At 41.0% G+C, this 23,657-nt stretch overlaps 1 protein-coding gene across 4 annotated transcripts; it reads right to left on the reverse strand.

Annotated features, from left to right (window-relative positions):
* Positions 1 to 266: 266 nt before the first annotated feature.
* Positions 267 to 12,154, reverse strand: LOC112912504 (C-C chemokine receptor type 2-like). 4 transcript variants are annotated; one of them, XM_072721078.1, is made up of 3 exons: positions 11,949 to 12,154; positions 8,425 to 8,532; positions 267 to 4,265 (listed from the first exon to the last, which is right to left on the reverse strand). In XM_072721078.1, the coding sequence occupies exon 3, from the start codon at positions 4,252 to 4,254 to the stop codon at positions 3,136 to 3,138; it is 1,119 nt and encodes a 372-aa protein (XP_072577179.1). In that variant the 5' UTR covers positions 4,255 to 4,265; positions 8,425 to 8,532; positions 11,949 to 12,154; the 3' UTR covers positions 267 to 3,135. The 4 variants fall into 4 exon arrangements, with proteins under 4 accessions (XP_072577179.1, XP_072577178.1, XP_072577181.1 ...); XM_072721077.1 differs by lacking the exon at positions 11,949 to 12,154 and adding an exon at positions 8,678 to 8,768; XM_072721080.1 differs by lacking the exons at positions 8,425 to 8,532; positions 11,949 to 12,154 and adding exons at positions 6,158 to 6,269; positions 7,609 to 7,700.
* Between the last annotated feature and the right edge of the window lie 11,503 nt (positions 12,155 to 23,657).

The raw sequence follows: 23,657 nt of genomic DNA on the forward strand, positions 1-23,657 counted from the left end.
TTATGGGACCTGGCGTTGCCTGGGGTGGACCTTCCCATGGCTGAGCATGGAGAGTAGAGCCTCAGCCCAGTCACTTCTACTACTCTGTGTAGATGAAGCAGATGGCACTTCTGCTCACTCTTTGGTGGCCGAGCCTCCCATGGATGGGGCAGGGGAGGACACCTGTAGGGCACACCGCAAGTCACACCGCAAGGACAGACATGTGTCATCACACAGGGAAGGAGTGAAAAGTGGTGAACAGTAAGACAATCTACCACACCACAGAATAACAAAATAGGCAGTTTTTATTATTATTATTATGGTTAGAATGCTTAACATGCCATTTACCCTCTTAACAGATTTTTAACTGTACAATACAGTATTGCATCAACACGTACAACGTTGTCAGGCAGATGTTTGGAAGGTCTCACCTTGTATAACTGAAATTTTATGCACATTAATAAGTGTATAAAATAGATGCAGCATATACATGCAATGGAATATTTTATTCGCCCTTATAAAGAATGATGTCCTGCCATATGCAGCAACATGGGTGAGCATTGGGGACATTATGCTGGGTGAAATAAAACCGTCATAGAAGGACAAAAGCTACACAATTCACTTCTATGAGTTGTCTAAAATAGTCAGAATCATGGATGTATAGAACAGAATAGTGGTTGCCAGAGCCTGTGGTGGGGGTGCAGCAGGGGGGGAGTCCTAATCAGATAATTTTGTAAACAACAATGTAGTTAGGGCATTACTTTATTTTCCAAATCATAGCTTAAAAAACCCCCAAGATTGGGACCCCTGGGAGACTCAGCGGTTAAGCATCTCCCTTCAGCTCAGGGCATGTTACCGGAGTCCTGGGATCGTGTCCCAAATTGGGCTCCCTGAATGGAGCCTGCTTCTCCCTCTGCCAATGTCTCTGTCTTCCTCTTTGCCTCTCATGATAAATAAGTGAAATCTTTAAAAAACAAACAAACAAAAATAACCCCAATATTTACATTTCATCATCCAAACAAACTTTCATGCATTCATTAGGATGCTACAAATATTGGAAAGTGAAGCATGCTCTCCCTAACCCCAAACATACACACTTCTTTCTGAAACCTCTAGCCACAAAGAAGGAAAGGGGAACCATTGTCACTTACAGTTCCCAAGCTGCCAGGTTCCAGAAGTCCTGTGTTTCCTTCTTGGGTCATATCAGAAATACACTGGGTAACATGTGTGTACGTTCTTAACTTGGTTCAGCCGAGACAAAAGTCTTTGCTGACTTAGTGACCCAACTCCCTTCCTTTACAAATCGAGTTTAAAAGTTTGATTAGGGGTCAGTGTGATTTAGGAGTTCCCACACCCAACCAGACAGTTTGTACATGAATGGTCTGCAAAGCACTGAAGCATTTGAACATGATTAGATCCATGACTTCCCAGGCATCATAATGACACACAAGGATTGTGGCAGCAAGGCCAAGATACGACCTGTGGAGTGCGTGCTATGATCCAAATGGTCCCAGTTAGACTCTACGTCATCATAGGCTAGTAGGCAGTAGACTGCAGACACCGGGCTCTTTGATCAACTATTTATGTTGAATTGGTAGTCTCCCAAACATACCACAGGCTCCAACATTTTAAGCTCACAACCAGAGTTCTCTCTAGGACTAATACAGTATTTTCAGGCTGGACATAATAGCAACTCTTAAAATGATACTCTGCCCCATTTGTAAGTTATAGTTTCAGCTTTACTTCTGCTTTTTACTTTATTATGATTTTTTTTTAACATATGCAAACTCTATGCCTATATCCAAAAATGGGGGGCTCGAAGGGAGTTTGGAAAACACTTCCCCGACCCATCCAGAGTCTTTCTTGTGTAGGTTTGCCCCATCTGGTTAGATCCCGAGATTCACAGGCTGGCATATGACTTCTAAGGCAAGGACTTCTCTCACGTCTTGGCTCCTTGTCCAGCCTGGCAATACATCCCAGGGCCCCCACATATTTGCTCCCCCTCTCCAGGGCCCCCTGAGGGTTCTGGCTGTACCGTTTTATACTCCCCAAGGCTACTCTTCTGAACCTCCACGAAGTGGCTCAGGTGTAGGGCAGTCCTCTGGGCAGGAGACGGGGCTGGGGGCTGGGGATGAGGTGACAGATGGGGCCAGGGCGGCAGGAAGCAGGGACAGGCAGATCCAAAGACCTGAGGCTTCTATGGTTCTGACACATCCTTCCTGGCCTCTTCTCCTAGCTGATTCTGAAAACATTGCTGGGCTGGGCCTCACACATCCTCCTGAGCTCTCACTACAGCCCCTGCCCTCCTGAGGCAGGGTCTCATCTGCCTTCTCGCCTTCTCCCCATCACTACCAGCAAACCTCCCCTTTCCCTGGGCACAGCGAACAAGAGCTTTATTTTTCATCTCATCATAGCTGACACCTATTTTATAAACAAAACTGTTCATACATTTTTACATAGGGGGATGTGGCTTAAAGACGCACGTCAACAGTAGTGCCTGATACTTAACACCTTTCAAATGTAGGGTGCGTGGTTGTCACAAATAAATCGCCAACAAAGAAAAAATGGATCGTGTATTTACACAGAAGAGGACGATCGGACCCAAATGAAGCTGTCGGAGAGTTTTGCAGTCCCCAAGCTCTCCCTGAGCAGGTGAGGCCTTCCAAGCTAACAAGGGTGGGAGGGGGGGCTGTCTGGCTGGGCAGAGGGAAGTCCTTGCCATCCTCCTCTCCCAGGCTCACACCTTGACCACACCCCCCTCCCCTTGGCACTCAGGCCTGACCCCACGTGCCCTCATGCCATCCGCCAGTGTCCAGCTGGGCCCCTGACCAAAGGTATAGCATTGCAGAGCCAGAGAAGCAATCAAAGGTGAAGGCTCAGGGAAGCACAGAAGCGTTTTCCAGATGTGGTGTTTTCCAGGAACTGGGAGGAGCTTGCTGGAGAAGTCAGTCTCTCTCCACGGTTGTTCTGGAATATCCCCTGAGTGCGCATTGGCTACACAGCGAGGGACGAAGTCTGTAGGTGGTGCTCAATACCCTGAGGCCCCGGGGACTCGCCTCAGAGACTCACAGGCCTCTCTTCAGCAATAGACCCTTGAGGCTTATTATGTACAGATTGCCATCCCCCCTTTAAAGTAAGAAACAAACTGCTACTCATTTACAAGCCAACCCAGACCTCTTGCTCCCCCGTGGAAGGCGTGTACGTGGAACTCACTCGATCTGCAGTCTCTCCATAGAAGACAGGGCACTGTTTGCAGAGGTGTTTGGCGATGTGCCTTCGGAAAAACAAGGAGAGATACCTTCTAAACTTCTCCCCGACGAAGGCGTAGATGATGGGGTTGACGCAGCAGTGGGTCATCCCGAGGGTCTCTGTAACCTGCATGATTTGGTCCAGCTGACTGGTGCTCTTACAGTTGCTCACGTTAAAGGATTCCTGGAAGGTGCTCAGGAGAAGGACGATGTTGTTGGGAGCCCAGAAAAGGAAGTAAACAATCATGATCACGAAAATGAGCTTCACGGCCTTGTGCCTCTTCTTTTCGTTTCGACAGCGGAGCAGGGTCTTGAGGATGGCCGAGTAGCAGATGACCATGACCAGCAGGGGCAGGACCAGGCCCAAGATGCTCCTCATTATTGTATGGAAATTCTTCCATGCTTGTTGAAACTGAGGACTACAGGAGGAAAAGGAATCTTCTATCTGCACCGTGGTGAAGATGATCCTGGGCAGAGAGGCAAACACGGCCACCATCCAGGTGACCCCACTTGTCACCACCCCAAAGGTGACCGTCCTGGCCTTTAAAGCAAACACAGCGTGGACGATAGCCAGGTACCTATCTATGGTCAGGAGGATGATGAAGAAGGTCCCGCCAAAATACCCAATGTGATATAGCCCCGTGAATGACTTACACATCACCTCCCCCAAGAGCCACCCGTTCGCGGCGTAGTGGGCCCAGAATGGGATAGTGAGAAGGAAGAGCAGGTCCGAGATGGCCAAATTGAGCAAGTAGATGTCAGTCATGCTCTTCAGCTTTTTGCAGTTGATGAGGATGAGGACGACCAGCATGTTGCCCACGAAGCCAAAGATGAACACCAGTGAGTAGAGCGGAGGCAGGAGCCCGGCGGCGACCTGTCTCACGCTGCTCTTCTGGCAGGGCGCGCTGTAATCATAGTCGTAAATGGTGGTGGGTTCATCGCTGCCCTGGATGTTGGTTGTGAACAGAGAATGCGATGTGGACAGCATGTTGTGGCTGACCTGGGAGAAGGTGCCATTGTCACCCATCTTCCTCCGACCTGTAATCAGGGAACAAAATGATAACACGTCACGTAAGGGCTGCCATCCCTGACCTGCAAAATAGCCTGGCTCCGCTTCAGCGATGGCCCAGTCTTTATCTTTGCTCTGCAGCCACAGCCTGGAAAGCTCTCATGCTGGCTGGTCACTTCCCTTTGCTCCTGGGAGCAGATGCTCGTTGTCTCTCCCCGCCAGCCATTTCTCAACAGGCTGGGCCTTCTTGGAGGATCCGACTTCTCATGATACAGTTCCCCGAGCTGCACACTTGCCTCTCTGCCTCCTCTGCAGGGGGCACACAGGCCTGTGACCCGAGGAAGGGCGATCTGTGAGGGGGCCTCCAGGAATGCTCTGCTCTGACAGGAGAGATGCACCGGAAGCCCGGGCCTGACCCTTCTGCTTCTGGCGCTTGTCTAGTGAGGGCTTGGTGTTGGGGGCCCTGAACAAAAGGCTCAGAGAACTGGAGCAACAACACAAGGCTGAGTCCCAACACCACCAAGTCGTAAGCCCAGCCTTGAACTGCCCATCCTCTGACTTTTTGAGGAAAAAAAAAAAAGTCCTTGTTTTTAAGCTCCTGTGAATCCTGAGTTCTGTTACTTGCAGCTGAACGCCTTCTCACTGACTCCCCTTTCAACTCTCTGCCTCCACGTCCCCACCGAAGCTTTCTTTCCTGGAACGTTTGCAAACACTACCCAACTTCTGACTGCCCTGGCTCTGCTTCAGCCTCATCCTCTGCGAGGCATTGGATCCTTCTGCGAAGTTCTTCCATTTAAAACTCATTTGGCTTCTAGGAGGTTAGCCCCTGCCTCTTGCCTCATTCATTTTCTTTATTGGCGTCTCCTTCGCCTGCCCGCACTGAGAGAAGCCCTGGGCACCACCATCCTTTGCTGCCACCTCTTTACCTGCTACCTCTTTATTCTCACTCTGAAGTGCTTGCTGGGTCCTGTTGTCTAATTGCAGGGTGTCAGGCCCCCTGAGTGCCAATGCAGCCCAAAGCTCTGCTTTCCGGTCCCACCTTTCAACCCCTACATCTTGGAGTTGAATTCCCCATCACTTCCTCTACAGCCTCCTGCATAGCTCCCCATTTAACCAGTGTTACTGAGCATCTACCGTGAGCCCTACTCTGTTCTAGGTAACTAGCGATACAGCAGTGAGCAAAGTGGGTATCACACAGGTACCTCCAATTAAACTCACCCTAAACTCAACATCCCCAGAAATGTGCTTCAGCTAATGGACTCTTTATCTTGGCTAATGTCCTTGACTCCAGCGTCTAGGAAGCTAGACTGGGCATTGTCTCGGGTCTCCTCCTCTTCAGAAGGTTAGGGGCAGACTTTAGGGGCCAACAGACCCAGATTTCAACCCTCCAGCTTACAAGTTGTGGCATTTGGGGCTAATTACTTCTTTAACCCTTTTTTTTATGTCTAAAGCATTACTTATGCTGAGTGGCCGTGAAGATGGACGGAGATAAGGACTCAGTGCAGCACCTGGCATGACAACGTGCTCTGTGCTACTGTCACTAATATTGTCACATGAATTCTGACTCATAAACACCTCCGGGTTCAGCCCCTCTACATTTCTGTCAGCTGCCACTGCCTTGCCTTAAATGCTCCCCACTTTCATCTTTGCTATGGTCTTGCCTTGCTTACAGCTTATTCCTGACCATACTCCTTTCAACCTGCCTTCCCCAACACTGCAATGGGACCGTGCGGGTGCTTCTCACCTGACAACTGCAGTGGTCCCATGCATTTGAAGTGGTGGACCTCAAAGGCAATGCCCAGACCACTCGTCCGTCTTTTCTACACTCACATCTTCCCAGCTTTATCGCCAGTCACTTCTCAAACCCCAGGTCCTGTGCTCCCACCCTGGCCATCTTCTGTCTATTTTCCTGCAAACTCACCTGCTTCCGTGGTTTTTGCATACACTTGCCCGCTGTGTGTAAAATGCCTGGTGAGCTCCTAGTCATCCGCCAGTGCCTCTTGCTCAAATTCTCCTTTTCTGTGGAGACAAGCCTGCCTCCTCTCATCAATCGAATCATCTCATAACACCGTGTATGCCTTTAAACAAGCCCTTATCACATGATCTCCCACACACTGTGTGCCCCTTGAAGTCCAGATTATGTTTCTGTCTCTGGCTCTTATGATATTATCTGGATGAAGGAAGCACCAATAAATATTCATTGAAAGAATGCATGAAAGTCTTTATACTAAGTATGACATCTAACATCATTAGGCTTGATTCTCAAGAATATTCTTTTTGGGGGGCACGTCTGCCTTTGGCTCAGGTCATGATCCTAAGGTCCTGGGATTGAGTTCTGCATCAGGCACCTTGCAGGGAGCCTGCTTCTCCCTCTGCCTATATCGTTGCCTCTCTCTCTGTATCTCTCATGAATAAATAAATACTATCTTTTTTTTAAAAAAAAAGAAAAAAGAATATTCTTTTTTTCCTTTTTTGTTAGTGACTGTGAATTGGTTTTTATCTTTGTACACACCTTATTCTCCTATTTTCCTTATGATCGATTCATCTCATAGATCTTGCATTTCACTGAGCCAGATTCTTGGAAATCTGCAGCAACTAAATAAGACCTCTAATCAAGGTCCGAGGGGTGGGGTAGTATCCACCTAAAGAATTACAGCAATGATCATTAATTATGTGCACCTAAAGCTCCAGGTGCTGTGCTGAATACTTTGCGTACATTAATTAGTTGAATATTTGCAAAAATTTTGTGAGCAAGTGTTTATACATTTTACAAGCGAAGTAATTCAAAATTTAAACAAAGACAAGTTAAATGACTTTCCCAAACTCACAAAACAAGTAATAGCTAAGCTGGATTTTGGATCTGGGGTTATTCTGTTACAAAAGACCTCAGGAGCTCCTATCTCCAGTCTGGGAGAGCAGGGATGGATATAGAATAGATAATTTTGTAGATATGCTTCCATGCCCTCAACAGAACTTCTTTGGCATTTAGACTTAAAACCCACACATTAACCCATACAAGCATTCCCCACCTATGCATGCAGAGGTGTGTGCATGCACAGCACACACACACACACACACAAACACAAATAAGCTCCACAGGGGCCAAGACCTTTGTCTTGCAATAAGGTGTCTTGGTGCCCCAGAGCCCGATCTGGCACTTAGAGGCTACTAAATAAATACCATTTCAGTAAGTGATTGACAGAGAACCAGCAGGCTGCAAGCTACAAGAAACACAATGTCCCACTGTGGACTAGCCTCCCAGGTAATCCAGTGTGAGATCGTATAAAGACTAAAATTTTGGGTATCTTTGCACATACCCCCTTAAGTGCAGCACACCCTCTGGGCTGCTCTGTAACCAACCACAGGGCTAACCTCCACATCTGGACGGGAAAGTATGCACTGGACCAGTGGTTTTCAAATGCTGGGCTTCGGTATCACAGGAAGTCTGATAGTCAAAAATGCACAGCCTAGACCCTCTGGTGATTCAGATAGGGGGAGAAGGTATGGTGAGAGGGGGCGAATTGCCCTAACCACTTCCACCGTGTGTTCTCTCTGCTTTGTTGTTTACCTACACTGGTTACTCAACCACCAGCCACCTCCTCCTCTACTACTTTTCCCCAGTCCCTCCAGCACATCTAACTCCTGGCACAGCAGACACTTGCAAGGTGTCACTTTTAAGTGTCAGAATACTTCCTTAATCAATTCAAAGCTGCCTGTCGGAAAAGTAGATTCCTCACTTCAGCCCCTGTGGGCCTTCTCAATTGAGGCAAGAAGTCCATTTTGGTTTAGGGCCTGGACCATCACATATATGGACTGGAGGAGGGAGGGGGAGTATTTTGGATAGAAAGTTCCAGCTCTTTAAAGCCCTAAGGGGCTGGCAGGGATTGAGTGAGAGGAGAAACTGCTGAGAAGCCTGAGTGTCCTTACTTTCCTGACTGTCTTCTTTAGCATACTGTCCTCTCACCTGAGCCCTATGGGATGGTCTCACTCTGCTCTGCCCTTGTTCACTGCCATCAGGGCTTCTACAACATTTCTGATACAGACACCACCCTCCACCCTTTTCTACCCCCAAGAACCAGGGTCCGGAGCTATGCAACCTTCAGGGTGCTCCCAGTCCCTGCTTCTCCAGTATTGAGATACTTTGAGCCTGTGATTCATAAAATAATGGAAAAAGCACCCACAACTCACCAGTGGATGGCTTCTTCCAAGTGGCACTGGAAGGTCAGGCTTCACAGCAACTGAACAAACAGATCTAGAGGTAGAAACTTGGTGTGCAGAAGTAGGAAATAATGTTTCCTGCAGAAAAGAAGGCGGAGATACAACGGCAAGTAATGGTAAAGATCTGAGAAAAAAAAAAGAATGATATAGTTCTTCTTTTCCAACCAGGAGCATTGTACACTAGGTTGAGGTCTCCAGAGTAATATTAATTTTGAAATCTTACTTATGCAACCGTGAGTGTGAGTCAAGCAGATGTACAGGGTACATCTGCTCCTGTGTCTAATGACTCTGGACTTCTTTATCTTGTGAGTCCCTCTATCAGGAAATCTTCCTTTCTCTTCTACAAGTGATAATTTGCATGAGATGAGCAGAACTTGATTTTAACAAGGGGACTGTTGTGGAAAACAAGATGAGTTTTATGTGACCATGCACACTGGCTTCAGTGACATCATGGATTTGGGGTCTGATTGGAAATTTTATCTAGGCAGAGATTTTTATTGAAAAGGGAATGCAAAATGGTCTCTTGTATCAGAGATGTCCTTATTAAGAAGGGCCTCAGTTATTATAGGTCCCACTTCTCAGAAAGAAGTTTTTCTAAAAGAAAACAGCACAGAGATTCTGGGAAGGTGGTGGCATAGGAAGCATCAGAAGTCCTCTCCCTACTCAGACAACAATTGCACTGACAGCATCTGTCTAATCTAACTATTCTGGAACTCTGGAATGTACTAAAAGCCACAACTGTCAGGGGAAGGCTTGGATGATCAGCTGCAGTTAACTTTGGTAGGTTATAGTTTTTGGCACAGTAGCAGCTACCAATCCCCCAACGCCTCCCCTTGGCGCACAATATATAAAGATGTGTGAGGTGAGGGCGGAGGACAGAGCTATAAAGAGCAGAGTATTGTGTGTTGTTGACATTAAGGTGGTATAAATTTAAATTAGACTGCTATTACTTTGAGTTGGTATATGCTATCCCTATGGTAATCACAGAGAAAATAGCTTTAGAATATACACAAAAGAAAATAAAAAGGAACTTAAGCATTTCACTACAAAAAAATCAACCAAACACAATAGAAGACAGCAGTGCAGGAAATGAGGGACAAAAAAGCTGTAAGTATGCACATAGAAAAAAATAGCAAAATGACAGAATTAAGTCCCTCCTGAACAGTAATTGCTTTAAATGTAAATGGATTAAATTCTCCAATCAAAAGATAGAGAATGGTAGAATGAATAACAACAAAACAAGACAAAACAAAACACAATCTAACTATATGTTGTCAACAAGAGACTCATTTTGATCCAAACATACAAATATATTGGAAGTGAAAGGATGGAAAAAAATATTTACCAAAAGATGTGAAACAAAAGAGAACAGGGATAACTATACTAATATACTAATATAACTATAATAATAAAATAGATTTTAAATCAAAAAAGATTGGGGACGCCTGGGTGGCTCAGCTGTTAAGCACCTGCCTTCAGCTCAGGGTGTAATCCTGGAGTCCTGGGATCAAGTCCCACATCACTCCCTGCATGGAGTCTGCTTCTCCCTCTGCCTGTGTCTCTGCCTCTCTCTCTGTACGTCTCTCATGAATACATAAATATAATCTTTAAAAAAATCAATAAAAAAGATTGAGACAAAGGCAGATATTATATATTAATAAAGAGTTTAATACAGCCAGAAGATATAACAGTTACATTTACACCTAATGACAGATCATCAAAATATATGAAGCAAAAACTGACAGGACTGAAGGGGAGAAAAGACAGTTGCACAATAATAGTTGGAGACTTTAACACCCCATTCTTGATAACAAATAGAACAACCAGATGGAAGATAAATCAGGAAGCAGAGGGCTTGAACAGCACAATAAGCCACCTGGATCTGACCGACAGATACAGGATACTCTACCCAAGAACAATAGCACATGCACTCTTCTCAAATGTATGGGATATTTTTCAGGAGAGGCTGTAACTGAACAAAAGCTCAATTCAAAACTAGACAAAGGACTTGCCTCGAAAATACATTTCTCCAAAGAAGATATATGCATGGCTAATAAGCATATTATGCTCAACACCAGTGATCATGAGGGAAATGCAAAACAGCGCTACAATGTGATACCACCGCACTGCCTTTAAGATGGGTGCAATCCAAAAAAACAGAGAATAACAAGCATTGGTGAGGATGTGGAGACATGAAACTCTTGTGTGCTCTTGTGGAAATGTAAAATGGTACAGCTGCTGTGCAAAACAGTATGGTGGTTCCCCAAAAACGTAAAAATAGAATTACTGTGTGATCCAACAATTCCACTTCTGGTTGTATACTCAAAAGAAATGTAAGCAGAGTCTTTTTTTTTTAAAGATTTTATTTATTTATTTGAGAGAGAGAGCACAGAGGGAGAGCGAAAGGGAGAAGCAGACACACCCTGCTGAGCAGAGAGCCCAATGAGAGACTCAATCCCAGGACCCTGAGATCATGACCTGAACTGAAGGCAGATACTTAACCAACTGAGCCACCCGGGTGCTCCAAAAGCAGAGTCTTGAAGAAATATTTATATACCCACGTTCATACCCATATTATTATTCACAATAACTTAAACATTGAAGAAATCCAACTGTCCACCCGTGGATGAATGGATGAGCAAAATGTGGTACATGCATACAATGGAATATTATTCAGCCTTACGAGAAGATTCTGACACCTGCTACAACACAGAAGAACCTTGAGGACCTTATGCTGAGTGAAATAGCCCGTCATAAAAAGACAGGATGATTCCACTTAGAATCATATGTGAGATACTTAGTCAAAATCATAGAGATGGAAAGTAAAATGGCAGTTTCCAGGTGCCAGGGTGAGGGGTTAATGGGGAGTTAGTGCTTACTGGGTACAGAGTTTCAGTTTTACAAGATGAAACGAGTTCTGGAGATGGATGGTGGTGATGGTTGGAAAAATTACAAATGTATTTAATGCCACTGAACTTTACACTTAAAAACAGTTAAAATGGTAAGATTTTATGTTATATAAACATAATATACTTTATGCTTATTTTATCACAATAAAAAAAGAAAAGAAAAAGAGAAATTGCCATTAACAGTACAAATTTTGCAGTTTAGGGAACCACACTTAGGAATATTCCTCAGATCCTACAGGGAACATTGAGTCACTTGACTTGGCTCCAAGCATTTTCTGGAACTCAGATGTTGGGTCAGGATCCTTATGCTGTGACCTTGGCAAATTTCTAAGCTTTGATTTCCCTAACTATAAAATAGATATAATAAGGCCTCTGGGGTCTGTGGGATTTAAATGGATACAAAGCAGCTAGTACAGTGTCTGGTACAAAGAAGGTATTCAACAAATAGGAATTAACAACAACAATAACAACAACAACAACAACAAAATACTCAGTACAAACCAGGACTCCTTTCTAGATTTCTATTTGTTGTAACCAGCTATCAAGTCTAACTTTTTTTTTTTTTTTTGGTCACTATATTCTCACCTGGTCCATGCAGATAATCAGAAAATTGGGAACGAGGGTAAGTACACCTTAGAATTCTTTATGCACACGAAGAGAGTTAGAAACAATGCTTTTCCAGCAGTTTGAAAGCCTTATGTTCACATGTTGGCACTGAAATTCTCAGTATGAGAGAGAGGTACGATCTTTTGAGTAGAGTTGAGGGAAGGCGTGTCATCAGCCACTTGTTTCTGTAAATCAAAGAAATAAAAACAGGTCATGCTCCCTGAATGAAGAGGGAAGAACCAGACCAGCACCAGTCATGAGAAGGTTAAGATTCTTATTTATCTGTAGTCTGAAGGTCAACAGCAAATTAGGGGTCAGACATTTGAAGCTTAAAGTTAGTCCTAAGAATCTCTTTCCCCTTGCACAGATGGCAATATTCAGCTAAAGGAAAACATGGGGAAAAGTGTGGCTGGAAAGAATTGCTGCCAGGGCAAGAAGTCAGGAAATGTTTATCATTCGCCTCAGGTTGCATTGATGACTCCCCTTGTTTCTAACTCCCTTACTTATCTGTGATGGATTTGTTCAGTTGACACCTTTAAAAGATAAATTCTTGCCTTTTTTTTTTTTTTTTAAACACAGATGCTTTGGTTGATTGTGGTTTCTATGGTTTTCATGCTTCCGGTGACCTACTAAAATAGATTAGCGTGTTCTAGGATTTTACATCTTCAGTTTTGGCTAAGAACATTAATCTGGACAAATAGGATACCCACAGAAAAAGCACATTTATACATTCCTACATGTTCTGGTCATGTTTCCTTAATAAAAAGAATATGAAATATTTCTGCTATTGTCCCAAGTGACATAGTAACACAGCAGCAAGAAAGTCCAGAAACCAAATGTTTTTGGAAAGGGAAGGTGCCAAGTAACAGAAGATGGGCACTTATTTTTCTCCTTCTCCAAGTCTGCCACCATCTCCAGTGAACCAAGAACAAACAAGGATAGGTGATTTTAAAAAAAGAAAGAAAAAAGTCATAAAAACAAGTAATTTAAGTCTCCATTAACTGAAAGTGTAAAGGTAGCAGATGGGATGTTTCTATACCTTGAGAACAAATCAACTTTGGAAAATAGAGGTGAAGTCAAGATCTTTAATACATCCAGTTGCTGAAAAGCCCTCTCACGTGACTTAAGAGGATGTTGTTTGAACCTGTAGTAGAGAGATAATCTTCTGTTCTTCTACAGCCCAGAAGAACTACTACTAAACTACTCTGTGACTAGACTCAGACCTTAGCTCTGGAGAGGAAGCCATGGTTGGGGATGAGTCAGGACATAGCATTTTGGAAGGCATTTTTAGAGACCCCCAGGACATGGCAGTAGTGGGTGGAGGGCTGGTTCTGGGGAATCAGAAACTAGAATTCACTGTCACCACCATCACCTGCCCTCCACCCAAGATGTGGTAAGAGGAGGATGGGGTAACTGCCTACAGGATGAGGTTTCAGATATGACATTAAGGGCTATAATCACTCTTCTCCCACCTCTGACATCATCTACCTTCTGACTATAGCTTCTGAGGTGTCCTTGGGAGGGGCATAATGCTGTGGTCATCTGCAAAGAGCCCACATAGTGTTCTTTGCAGGTTCTGGTGTCATGACAAGAAACCCACAAATCTGGATGTGGCAGAGATTCTGATTGGAGGGCATCACTGAGGCCTCACCCTGAGTGGGCAGTGAGTGATGGAAGATAGACTCTTCCCAAGTATGGCTAGTTGAAGATGTGCCTAACTGCTGTTGGCTTTGCAGGAACCATAAATACTTGGTAGTGGGGAAAGGTAGGTTTGGGGAGGACAATTCTTGTAATGTAATGCAGGTTTATTACATATATTTAAAATAATGCATGCTGAAAGCAAAGTTAGTTCTTGGAAAAGATCAACAAAATTGACACTCCTCTAGCTATGCTAACTATGAAAAAAAGAAAAGACATAAATAGCTAAAATCAGGTGAAAGGGGGATATTACTAGTGAATTTACAAAAATAAAAAAAAGATTAGAAGAGATTATATACAATGTTCACTAACAAATTCACTAACATGGGCAAATGAAATGAAATAGAAAAATTCCTAGAAACCAAATAAATTACCAAAAAGTGACTCAAGAAGTAGAAAATCTGAAATGGTCTATAAAAAAATAAAGAGATTAAATTAAAAATTTAAAAATCTCCCAACAGATAGATGTCCAGGACTTGGTGGCTTCATTGGTAAGTTCTACCAAACATTTGAAGAAAAATTAACATCAGTCTTTCTCAAATTCTTCCTAAAAATAGAAGAGGAGGGGGCATTTCCTAACTCATTCTATGAAACAAGAATTACCCTGATAGCAAAGCCAGACAAAGACACCACCAGAAAACTGTAGACTTATATCTTCTGAATATAGAGGCAAAACTCTCAACAAAATACAAGTAAATTGAATCCAGCAGCACTTTAAAAAAATTATACTCTGGGGATCCCCGGCTCAGCAGTTTAGCGCCTGCCTTCGGCCCAGGACATGATCCTGGAGTCCTGGGATTGAGTTCCACATCAGGCTCCCTGCATGGAGCCTGCTTCTCCCTCTGCCTATCTCGCCTCTCCTTCTCCCTGTCTCTCATGAATAAATAAATAAAATCTTAAAAATAAATAAATAAAAGAGTTATACTCTATGGCTATGTAGGATTTATCCAAAGAATGCAATGGTGGTTCAATATAGGAAAAATCCGCCAATGCCATACACAACATTAACAGAATGAAGAAAAAAATACATTCATCTCAATCAACACAGAAAAAGTATTTGACAAAATTCAATCCTCTTCTGTAGCAAAAGTGCTCAAAATAGTAGAAATATGAGAAAACTGCCTCAGCATCATAAAGGATTTGTAAAACTTCACAGCTAGCATCAGACTCAATGGCAAAAGACTAAAAGCCTCCCCTCTAAGAGTAATCAAGAAAGAAAAGGAACTACTGGGCATCACTGAGGCCTCACCCTGAGTGGGCAGTGAGTGATGGAAGATAGAAAACTATCTGTATTCTCAAATTGGAATGGAAGAAGTAAAACTATCTGTATTCACAGGTGACATGGTCCTATATATAGAAAATCTGAAGGGATCCACAAAGAAATCTCCCAGAACCAATAAACAACTTCAGCAAAATTGCAGAAAATAAAATCAATGCACAAAAATTAGTTGTATTTTTATATACCAGCAATGAACAATCTTAAAAGGAAATGAAAACAATTCCATTTACAATAACATCAAAAAATTAAATATCTGGAAATAAATTTAACCAACGAGGTGAAATATTTGTACTGAAACCATAAAACATTGCAGAAAGGAATTAAAGAAGACCTAAATAGATGGAAGGACAATACATGTCACGGACTGTAAGACTTAACATTGTTGAAATGGCCGTAGTGCCCAAAACTATCTAAAAGATACAATGCAATTCCTACCAAAATTTCAATTGCCTTTGCAAAAATAGTAAAGCTGATCCTCAAATTCATATGGAATTACAAGGAGCCCTGAATGACCAAAACAATCCTAAAAAAAAAAAAAAAGAATAATCACAACAACAAAAAAACACTTTGGAGGACTTCAATTCCCTGATTTCAAAACATACTTCAAAGCTACCGTAATTAAAACAGTGTGGCACTAGCATAAGAACAGACTTATAGATCAGCACATTATAATGGAGAGTCCAGATATAAACTCCTACATCCAATTAATTTTCAACAGGGTGTCAAGACTACTAATTGGAGAAAGAAAATTCTCTTCAACAAATGGCATTGGGACAACAGGAGAATGAAGTCAAATCCCTTTCTCACAGAGTATAAAAAAAGGAACTCAAAGTGGATCAATGATGTAAATAGAAGAGCTTAAAACAATAAAATTTTTAGAAGAAAATATAGCTCCAGACAATCTACCTCAAAAAATCTAGCCTCAAGCCTTCTTGAATATATATATATATATATATATATATATATATATATATACACACACACACACACACACACACACACACACACTGGTCTATATCAAAACAAAGATATATGTGTACATTTCAGTATTTGTTGATTAGTGAAAAACTGGAAAAACATAGTTTTCTAGAAAAAGGACAGAGTTAAATACATGATGATATAATCCTACAAAGGAATACATGCAGCAATTAAATAAGGTAGGAGAGTTGTTATATGTATCAACATAGAATTATCCCCATGACATACTATCAGGTTGAAAACAAATCGCAAGACTGGATATACAGTAAGATCCCATTTATATACACACTCCTCTTAAACATACAAATGCATGTGCATGTTTGTAAATACATAAAGATTTGTAAAGATGTACACACATTAAATTGTATTTAGTTTAACAAAGAAAGTACAATGGGACAGAACGGCAACTACAATTTTTATTTATATTTTTCTGTATTGTTTGAATTTTTTAAAAATAAGTTTTGTTGTATTGCCTGGGTTAATAAAGTATGCATTTAAAAAAAAAGGAGAAAATATAGAGGTAAATCTTTATGACCTCTGATTTTGAATGAATTCTTAGATATGACACCAAAGGCATAACAACAACCAAAATAAAATTGGACTTCATCAAAGTTAAAAACCTTTGTGCATTAAAGATATTACCAGTAAAGTGAAAAGACAATCCATAGGATGAGAGGAAATATTCGCAAATTGTGTATCTGCTAAGTGTCTAGTTTCCAGAAAGTACAAAGAATGCCGACAGCTCCAGAACAAAAAGGCAAACAACCCCATTTAAAAATGGGTAAAGCACTTAAAGACATGGCTCACCAGAGAAGATATACGAAGGGCCAGTAAGCACATGAAAAGGTGCTTAACATCGTTAGTCAGCAGAGAATTACAAATCAAAACCACATTGAGACACCCATTAGGTATAGAAGTGTTCATACCCACTAAGATGGCTATAGTCCTTTATTTATTTATTTTAATTTTTATTTATTTATGATAGTCACAGAGAGAGAGAGAGAGAGAGAGAGAGGCAGAGACATAGGCAGAGGGAGAGGCAGGCTCCATGCACCGGGAGCCCCACGTGGGATTCGATCGCGGGTCTCTAGGATCGCGCCCTGGGCCAAAGGCAGGCGCCAAACCGCTGCGCCACCCAGGGATCCCTAGTCCTTTTTTTTTTTTTTTTTTTTTTTTTAAAGAAATAATAAGTGTTGGTGAGGATGTGGATAAATTGGAACTCTTACGTTGCTTGGTGGGAATGTAAAATGGCACATCAGTTTTGGAAAACATTGTGACAGTTCCTAAAAAGAAACATAGAATTACCACATGACCCTGCAATTCCAGTCCTAGATAGATATCCACCCCCCCAAAATGAAAGCCAATAGCCAAATACTGATACACAAATGTTCACAGCAGTGATTGTTCACAATAACCCAAAGATGGAAACAACCCAAATGTTCATCAACAGATGAATGTATGAACAAATCATGATATATATAGTTACACAAAAAGGAATGAAGTATTGATAAATGGTGCAACATGGATGAGCCTGAAGGACACCATGCTAAGGGAAGTAAACCAGACATAAAAACAGAAAGCGAATTGGTAGTGTCTGGAGCTGGGGAGGGTAACGTGGGGAATAACAGCCCAATGGGTACAGGGTTTTATTCGGGGATGATGAAATGTTTTGAAGTAGATTGAGGTGGTTGCACAACATTGTGAACGTATACCTCTCTTGTCCCCTGATATATAGGTTTGTTTTTGGTGCTATTTATATGGCATTAGAGTCACATCACATATACACTTTTGTACCTTTTAGTTTTTCCACCAAGCAGGCCAAAACTTTTTCCACTGTAAAATTCTTTGTAAACATAATTTTGATGGCTGCATACCATTCAAATGATAAAATAGTTCATCTGCTCATTCACTCAGTAAATAAATACTCAGACTCTATATCACTTTCTATTCCTTGTCCACCTGAGACAGGACCATGTATATAAAAAGATGAAGCAAACATACCCTCAGGAAACTTTTGTGTCCAAATGTGGAGTTTGTCCAATGCCCAAACTTTTGTGTCCCTACCAAACAAGTCTTAAATAAAAATACATACACATACAAAATACAAATTTTGATACGTGTGGGTACAAAAATGAACAGGTTCCTACGAGATCTAATTTATAATGGAGATCCAGGGTAGACTTCTTTGAAAAGTAATATTTTAACTGATCTCTAAAGTATGGAAGGTAAATAGGAGTTGACTGGACAAAGAGATTTAATAATAATGGTGATATCAATGATGATGATGGTAATGGCAGACATTTATTAAGTGCTTATAGACACTGCTCTAGCGCTCTCCATATAGGGGCCACATTTAATCCTTGTAACTACCCTATGAGCTCAATGCTATTATTATATTCAATTTTTGGAAAAAAAAACTGAAGCAATGAGATTAGAATCTCTCCCTAAGTCAACTCAGCACTGGAACTCCAGTCCAGGTAGTATTTCTCAACAACCTGCTCTTCACTGAAGCCTGAAGAATCCAGGCAGAGGGAGCCATATAGGTCAGGGAGGCCAAGAAGCAGAAAAGAGCCAATTAAAAAAAATTACATGTGTGCTTTTGTTTTTAAGATTTTATTTATTTGTTTGTTTAGATTATTCTAAACAACAAACATATTTTGTATGTGTATGTATTTTTATTTAACATTTATTTAACACTCAAAAGTAAAAGTGGGAGGAGGGTCAGAGGAAGAGGGAGAGAGAATCTCAAGCAGACCCAAGGCAGGGCTTAATCTCAAGACCCTGATATCATGACCTGAGCCAAAATCAAGAGTCAGACACTTAACTGATTGCACCACCTTGGCACCCCTGTATTTTTGTTTTTAAAATGAGGTATTTAAACACAAATAAATATTTTTAAAAATGACAGAGTGACCGTGTACTTACTGTCACTAATTATAATTGCTTCTTTTTGGAAAATTGGTAAAAGTGGGAGTACCAGACCAAAGAATACGTTCACTTTAAATTTTTATGCATACTAGAGAAGCCCAGTGGTCAAACCATGGTTAGAATGGTCCTCTTGTGAAGGCTTCCATTTGGTAAAATGAAAGAACTATTACTTCATGTAATATTCCATTAGATGAACAAATCCCAATTAAAACAAGTTTCCTGCTTGTGAACATATTAACTGATTGCAATTTTTCACTATTTAAATAATGTAACCATGAACACTAGTTAGTTATTCAGTAGTATTTCTCCAGGCAATACTGCTAAAAGGGGTGGGATTGTTGGGTCAACTCAGTACTGTTCTGTGTATTATCAAACTTGAATGTATTCTTTTTTTAATTTTTAAAAATTTGAGTATAGTTGACACATAATGTTGCATTAGCTTCAGGTGTACAACATAGTGATTGGACAAGTTTATATGCTGTGCTGCACTCAGAGCACGTGTAGTTGCCACCTGTCACCATAGCACGCTATTGCAGCATCACTGACTACATTCCCTATGCTGTGTCTTTGTGGCTCATTCATTCCAGGACTGGAAGACTCTATCTCCCACTCCCCTCCCTCCACTTGTCCATCCCCTCCCCCCTTCCCTCTGGCAGCCATCAGTTTGTTCTCTCCATTTGTAGATCTCTTTCTGCTTTTTGTATGTTTATTTATTTTTTTTAGGTTCCACATATGAGTGAAACCATACAGTATTTATCTTTCTCATCAGACTTAAATATATTTGCCAGTCTGGTGGTTAGCAGTGTTTAACCATGGTTTTGATCTGCATTTCCCTGATTACTAATGAAGCTTGCTGGAGATGGTTATAAATTCTGGATCTTTCTTTAAAACATATCATTGGCAAATATATTCTTACTGTGATTTATTTTAACTTTACTCCTGGATTATTTTGTAGACAGAATTTTTTATTTTAATGCATTTCACTAAAATATTTCTTGATGATTAGTGTTTTTGTGTCTTTTTTAAAGAATCCTTTTCTTAAGGCATTACATTTTTGGGCACCTGATTCATTTGGAATTTATTTTTGAATGTAGACTGAGGGAAGGGTCTATTTTTTAAAAAGATTTTATTTATTTATTCATTAGAGACACACAGAGAGAGGCAGAGACATAGACAGAGGGAGAAGCAAGCTTCCTGTGGGGATCCCGATGCAGGACTTGATCCCAGGACCTCAGATCATGACCTGAGCCGAAGGCAGATGCTCCACCATGGAGGCACCCAGGAATCCCAAGGGCCTATTTTTTAAAATGCTAATTAATCAACTGTATCATTATTGACTAGTCTATCTTTTCCCTGATTTTTAATGGTTTTTTTGAGACATAATGCACAAACCATAAAATTCGCCAATTCAAAATGCAAAATTCAATGGTTTTTTAGTATATTCACAGAGTTGTGCAACTACCATCACAAGTTAATTTTTAAATATTCTCATCATCCCAAGAAGAAACCCTGTACTCATTATCAATCACCTTTCATTATCTTTCCCACTCCCTGTCCCCCTGCCATACCAGCACCAAGAAAACTCTTGCCTACTTTCTGTGTCAATTTGTCTATTATGGACATCTCATAAAAATGGAGTCATGAAATATATGGTCTTCTGTGACTGGCTTCTTTCACTTAGTATCATGTTTTCAAGCTTCATCCACTTTGTAGCATGAAACAGTACTTTATCTCTTTTATGGCCAAATTACATTTTATAGCTATACCACCTTTTATTTATTCACTGATGAATATTTGGTTTGTTGATGAATATTTGGTTTGTTTCCATTTTTTGACTATTTATTCATTGATAATGTAATACTGCTAACAATAAATATGTGTCTCATATTATTTGTACTATAAATTATAGTAATTAACATAACCTTGTATATTATATTGTTTATATTATAATTATATAGTCTTATATTTGATGCAATCATATATTATTTATATATACTATATACTAATATGTTAATTTGTATAACATTGTCTAATATATTACATTAATATTTCTAATACAAACATTTGTATGCTAGTTTTTGTGTAAATGTATGTCTTCATTTCTCTGGGATCTGTATCTAGAAGTTGAATTTCTAGTTCATATAATAACCATATGGCTCCCTTGTTGAGAACTGCCACACTGTCAAAGCTGCTGCTGCGTATTTTACATTCCTACCAGGAATGTGTGAGGGTTCTGGTTTCTCTACAGCTTTGCCCACAATAGCTGTTACCTGTGTTTTTTATTATAACCATCTGGGTAAGTGTGAGTTGGCATATCATTGTGGTTTCTATTTGCATTTCCTCAACCATGATGTTGCATGTTTTTTCACGTGTTTATTGGCCATTTTTATATTCTTTGGAGAAATGCCTATTCATATCCCCAGCCCATGTTTTAATTGAGTTACTTATCTTTTTGGTGTTTAGTTGTAGACATTCTTTATACATTCTGGATACATGTATCTCTTTTTTAAGATTATTTATTTGTGAGAGAGAGAAAGAGAAAGAGAGAGAGCAAGAGGAGGGGCAAAGAGAGACAAAATCTGAAGCATACTCCATGCTCAGCAACATGGGGCTTGACTTCAGGACCCATGACCACGACCTGAGTGGAAACCAAGAGACTGATGCTCAACCAACTATCCCATCCAGGCACTTCTGGAGACATCTCTTATTAGATATATAACATGCAAATATTTTCTCCCATTCTGTGAGTTGTCTTTTCACTTTCTTGATGGTATCCTTTACAGCACAAAAGTCCTTTTAATTTTGATAAAGTCCGATTCATCTATTATTCTTTTGTTCTTGGTGATTTTGGTGTCATATCTAAGAAAACATTGCCTGACCCAAACTTTCTAGTAAGTTTTGAGTCAGTAAGTATGAGCCTTCCAACTTTGTTCATTCTTCTTTTCAGGATTGTTTTGAATTTCCTGGGTCCCTTGCATTTCCATGTCAATTTTGTGATCACTGTGTCTGTCACTTTCTACAAGAACGTCAGCTGAATTTCACAGAGGTTGAGTTGAATCTGTAGCTCAGTGTGGGGAATACTGCTGTCTTAGCAATATTGAAATTTATTATCACTTCTCCTTTTTCTACTCCCCCACCTCCGTCCATTCTGGCACAAAGCTTTTATCCTCAGGGTCACTTGGTGGTCAAAAGTGTGCCCAGCCACCATGCTCATGTTCAAATGGCTGGAATGAGCAAGTGAGAAAGAAAAAAAAATGGCAATCTTCCCTTCATTTTTAAGGAGAATTTGCAGAAGTTCTTCATAATGCTTCTGTTCACTTCTCACTGGCCAGACTAGCGATACCTAGTAGCAAAGGAAGCTGTGAAAAGTCATCTTTTGTTTGGCTCTAATTTCCTTGCCCAGGATTTTGTTCCTAAGCAAGACACAGTTCCTAAGGAAGGAGAGCCTTCAGAAGGCCCACAGTAGTCTCTGTTAGAGTCAGACATTTGAATGTATTTCTATCCCTCAGGAGTCCTAGAACCTTATCCCAGCTTCTGACTTTAAGAGATAAGCTTTGGCTATCTTAATAACCACTTGATTTCTTCATGAATTGTGGGATTTTGAATTGTAACCTCATTTTGAATAAAATAATATTTGTCTTCCTTCTTTAGTGTTTGTCTTTCCCTGTCCAGCTACTTTGTGGTGGTCTTCATCTAGTTCCTCAGGGTGGAACCAGGCTTTGTCCGGTGACCTGAAGCACTGGCCCCAATAGGATATTGGGGGTATAACAGCAAGTTGCTTGGCTAAGTGCCTGGATTCCAGGTGCTGTCTGGAACTCCTGATTCCTTAATCTGCTGCTTTATACAACTGTAACCCTAGGAAAGTGTAGGCGACAAAATGTCAGCCTTCTGTCTGGAGTTATAGAGTTTCATTCCACTTTTAATTTTAAGACTCAGCCTGGGCTCCAATTCCTATCTCAAGCAGACACTTTTAGTACCTACTATCTATCAAAAGCCACACTCCTGGCTGCCATTGCCTATTTTCGGACCTGGGCCCAACAAACTTGTGGTTTAACTCCACTCACCACATTGGTTTTTATGCTCTACTTCTGCTTCCCAGAGATGCTTGTTTTCAAGCCTGGATTTTTGTTTTGGAGGTATATTACGTATGTGTATTCATCTCTCTCTCTCTCTCTCTCTCTCTCTCTCTCTCTCATATATATATATTGTTATAGCAGAAATGATATAACCAAAAAATGAATTGAAGTTTCTAAGCCATCTGGATCTGAAACCACCATTTTCAAGGAATTAAACGGACAGTATTCCCAGAGCACAAAGTGTAATGTGAGGGTTTATGGGGTTGGAGGCACTTGAGTGTATAATGCCTCGTACAGGAATTTAAGTCTAATGTAAAATTGTAAAGGTTTTTGATCAGGAAAATGTACAATGGAAACAAGAGACTACATCTCCAAGAATCTCTCTCTTTGAATGGCTTTTATACAGCTTCCCTTTCCTATATGGTTAGAGGTTGCCAATTTGACTATTAATTGGAAAGCAGAAGAGAAGAAAGACCATTGTTCTCAAAAGTTCTGGCAGCCAGATACAAAGCCTTTGCAGACTTCTCTCTTAGCTCTTGCTTCACTGTCGAGAGAACCAGGAATTTTAGTGTTCAAAAGTATTATCATAGGGTCATATTTATTACCTGGGGCTCAAGGCGGATGTTGGGCTAGCTGGGCATTTTTCATTATATTTTACTATCTTTTCTTCTTTCACTCATTAACATGGCCAATATTTCACTGGCTTTAAAGTCAGGTGGATGGTATTAC

Source organism: Vulpes vulpes, chromosome 9 (genome assembly GCF_048418805.1).
Source record: "Vulpes vulpes isolate BD-2025 chromosome 9, VulVul3, whole genome shotgun sequence".
Taxonomy (NCBI): Eukaryota; Metazoa; Chordata; class Mammalia; order Carnivora; family Canidae; genus Vulpes; species Vulpes vulpes.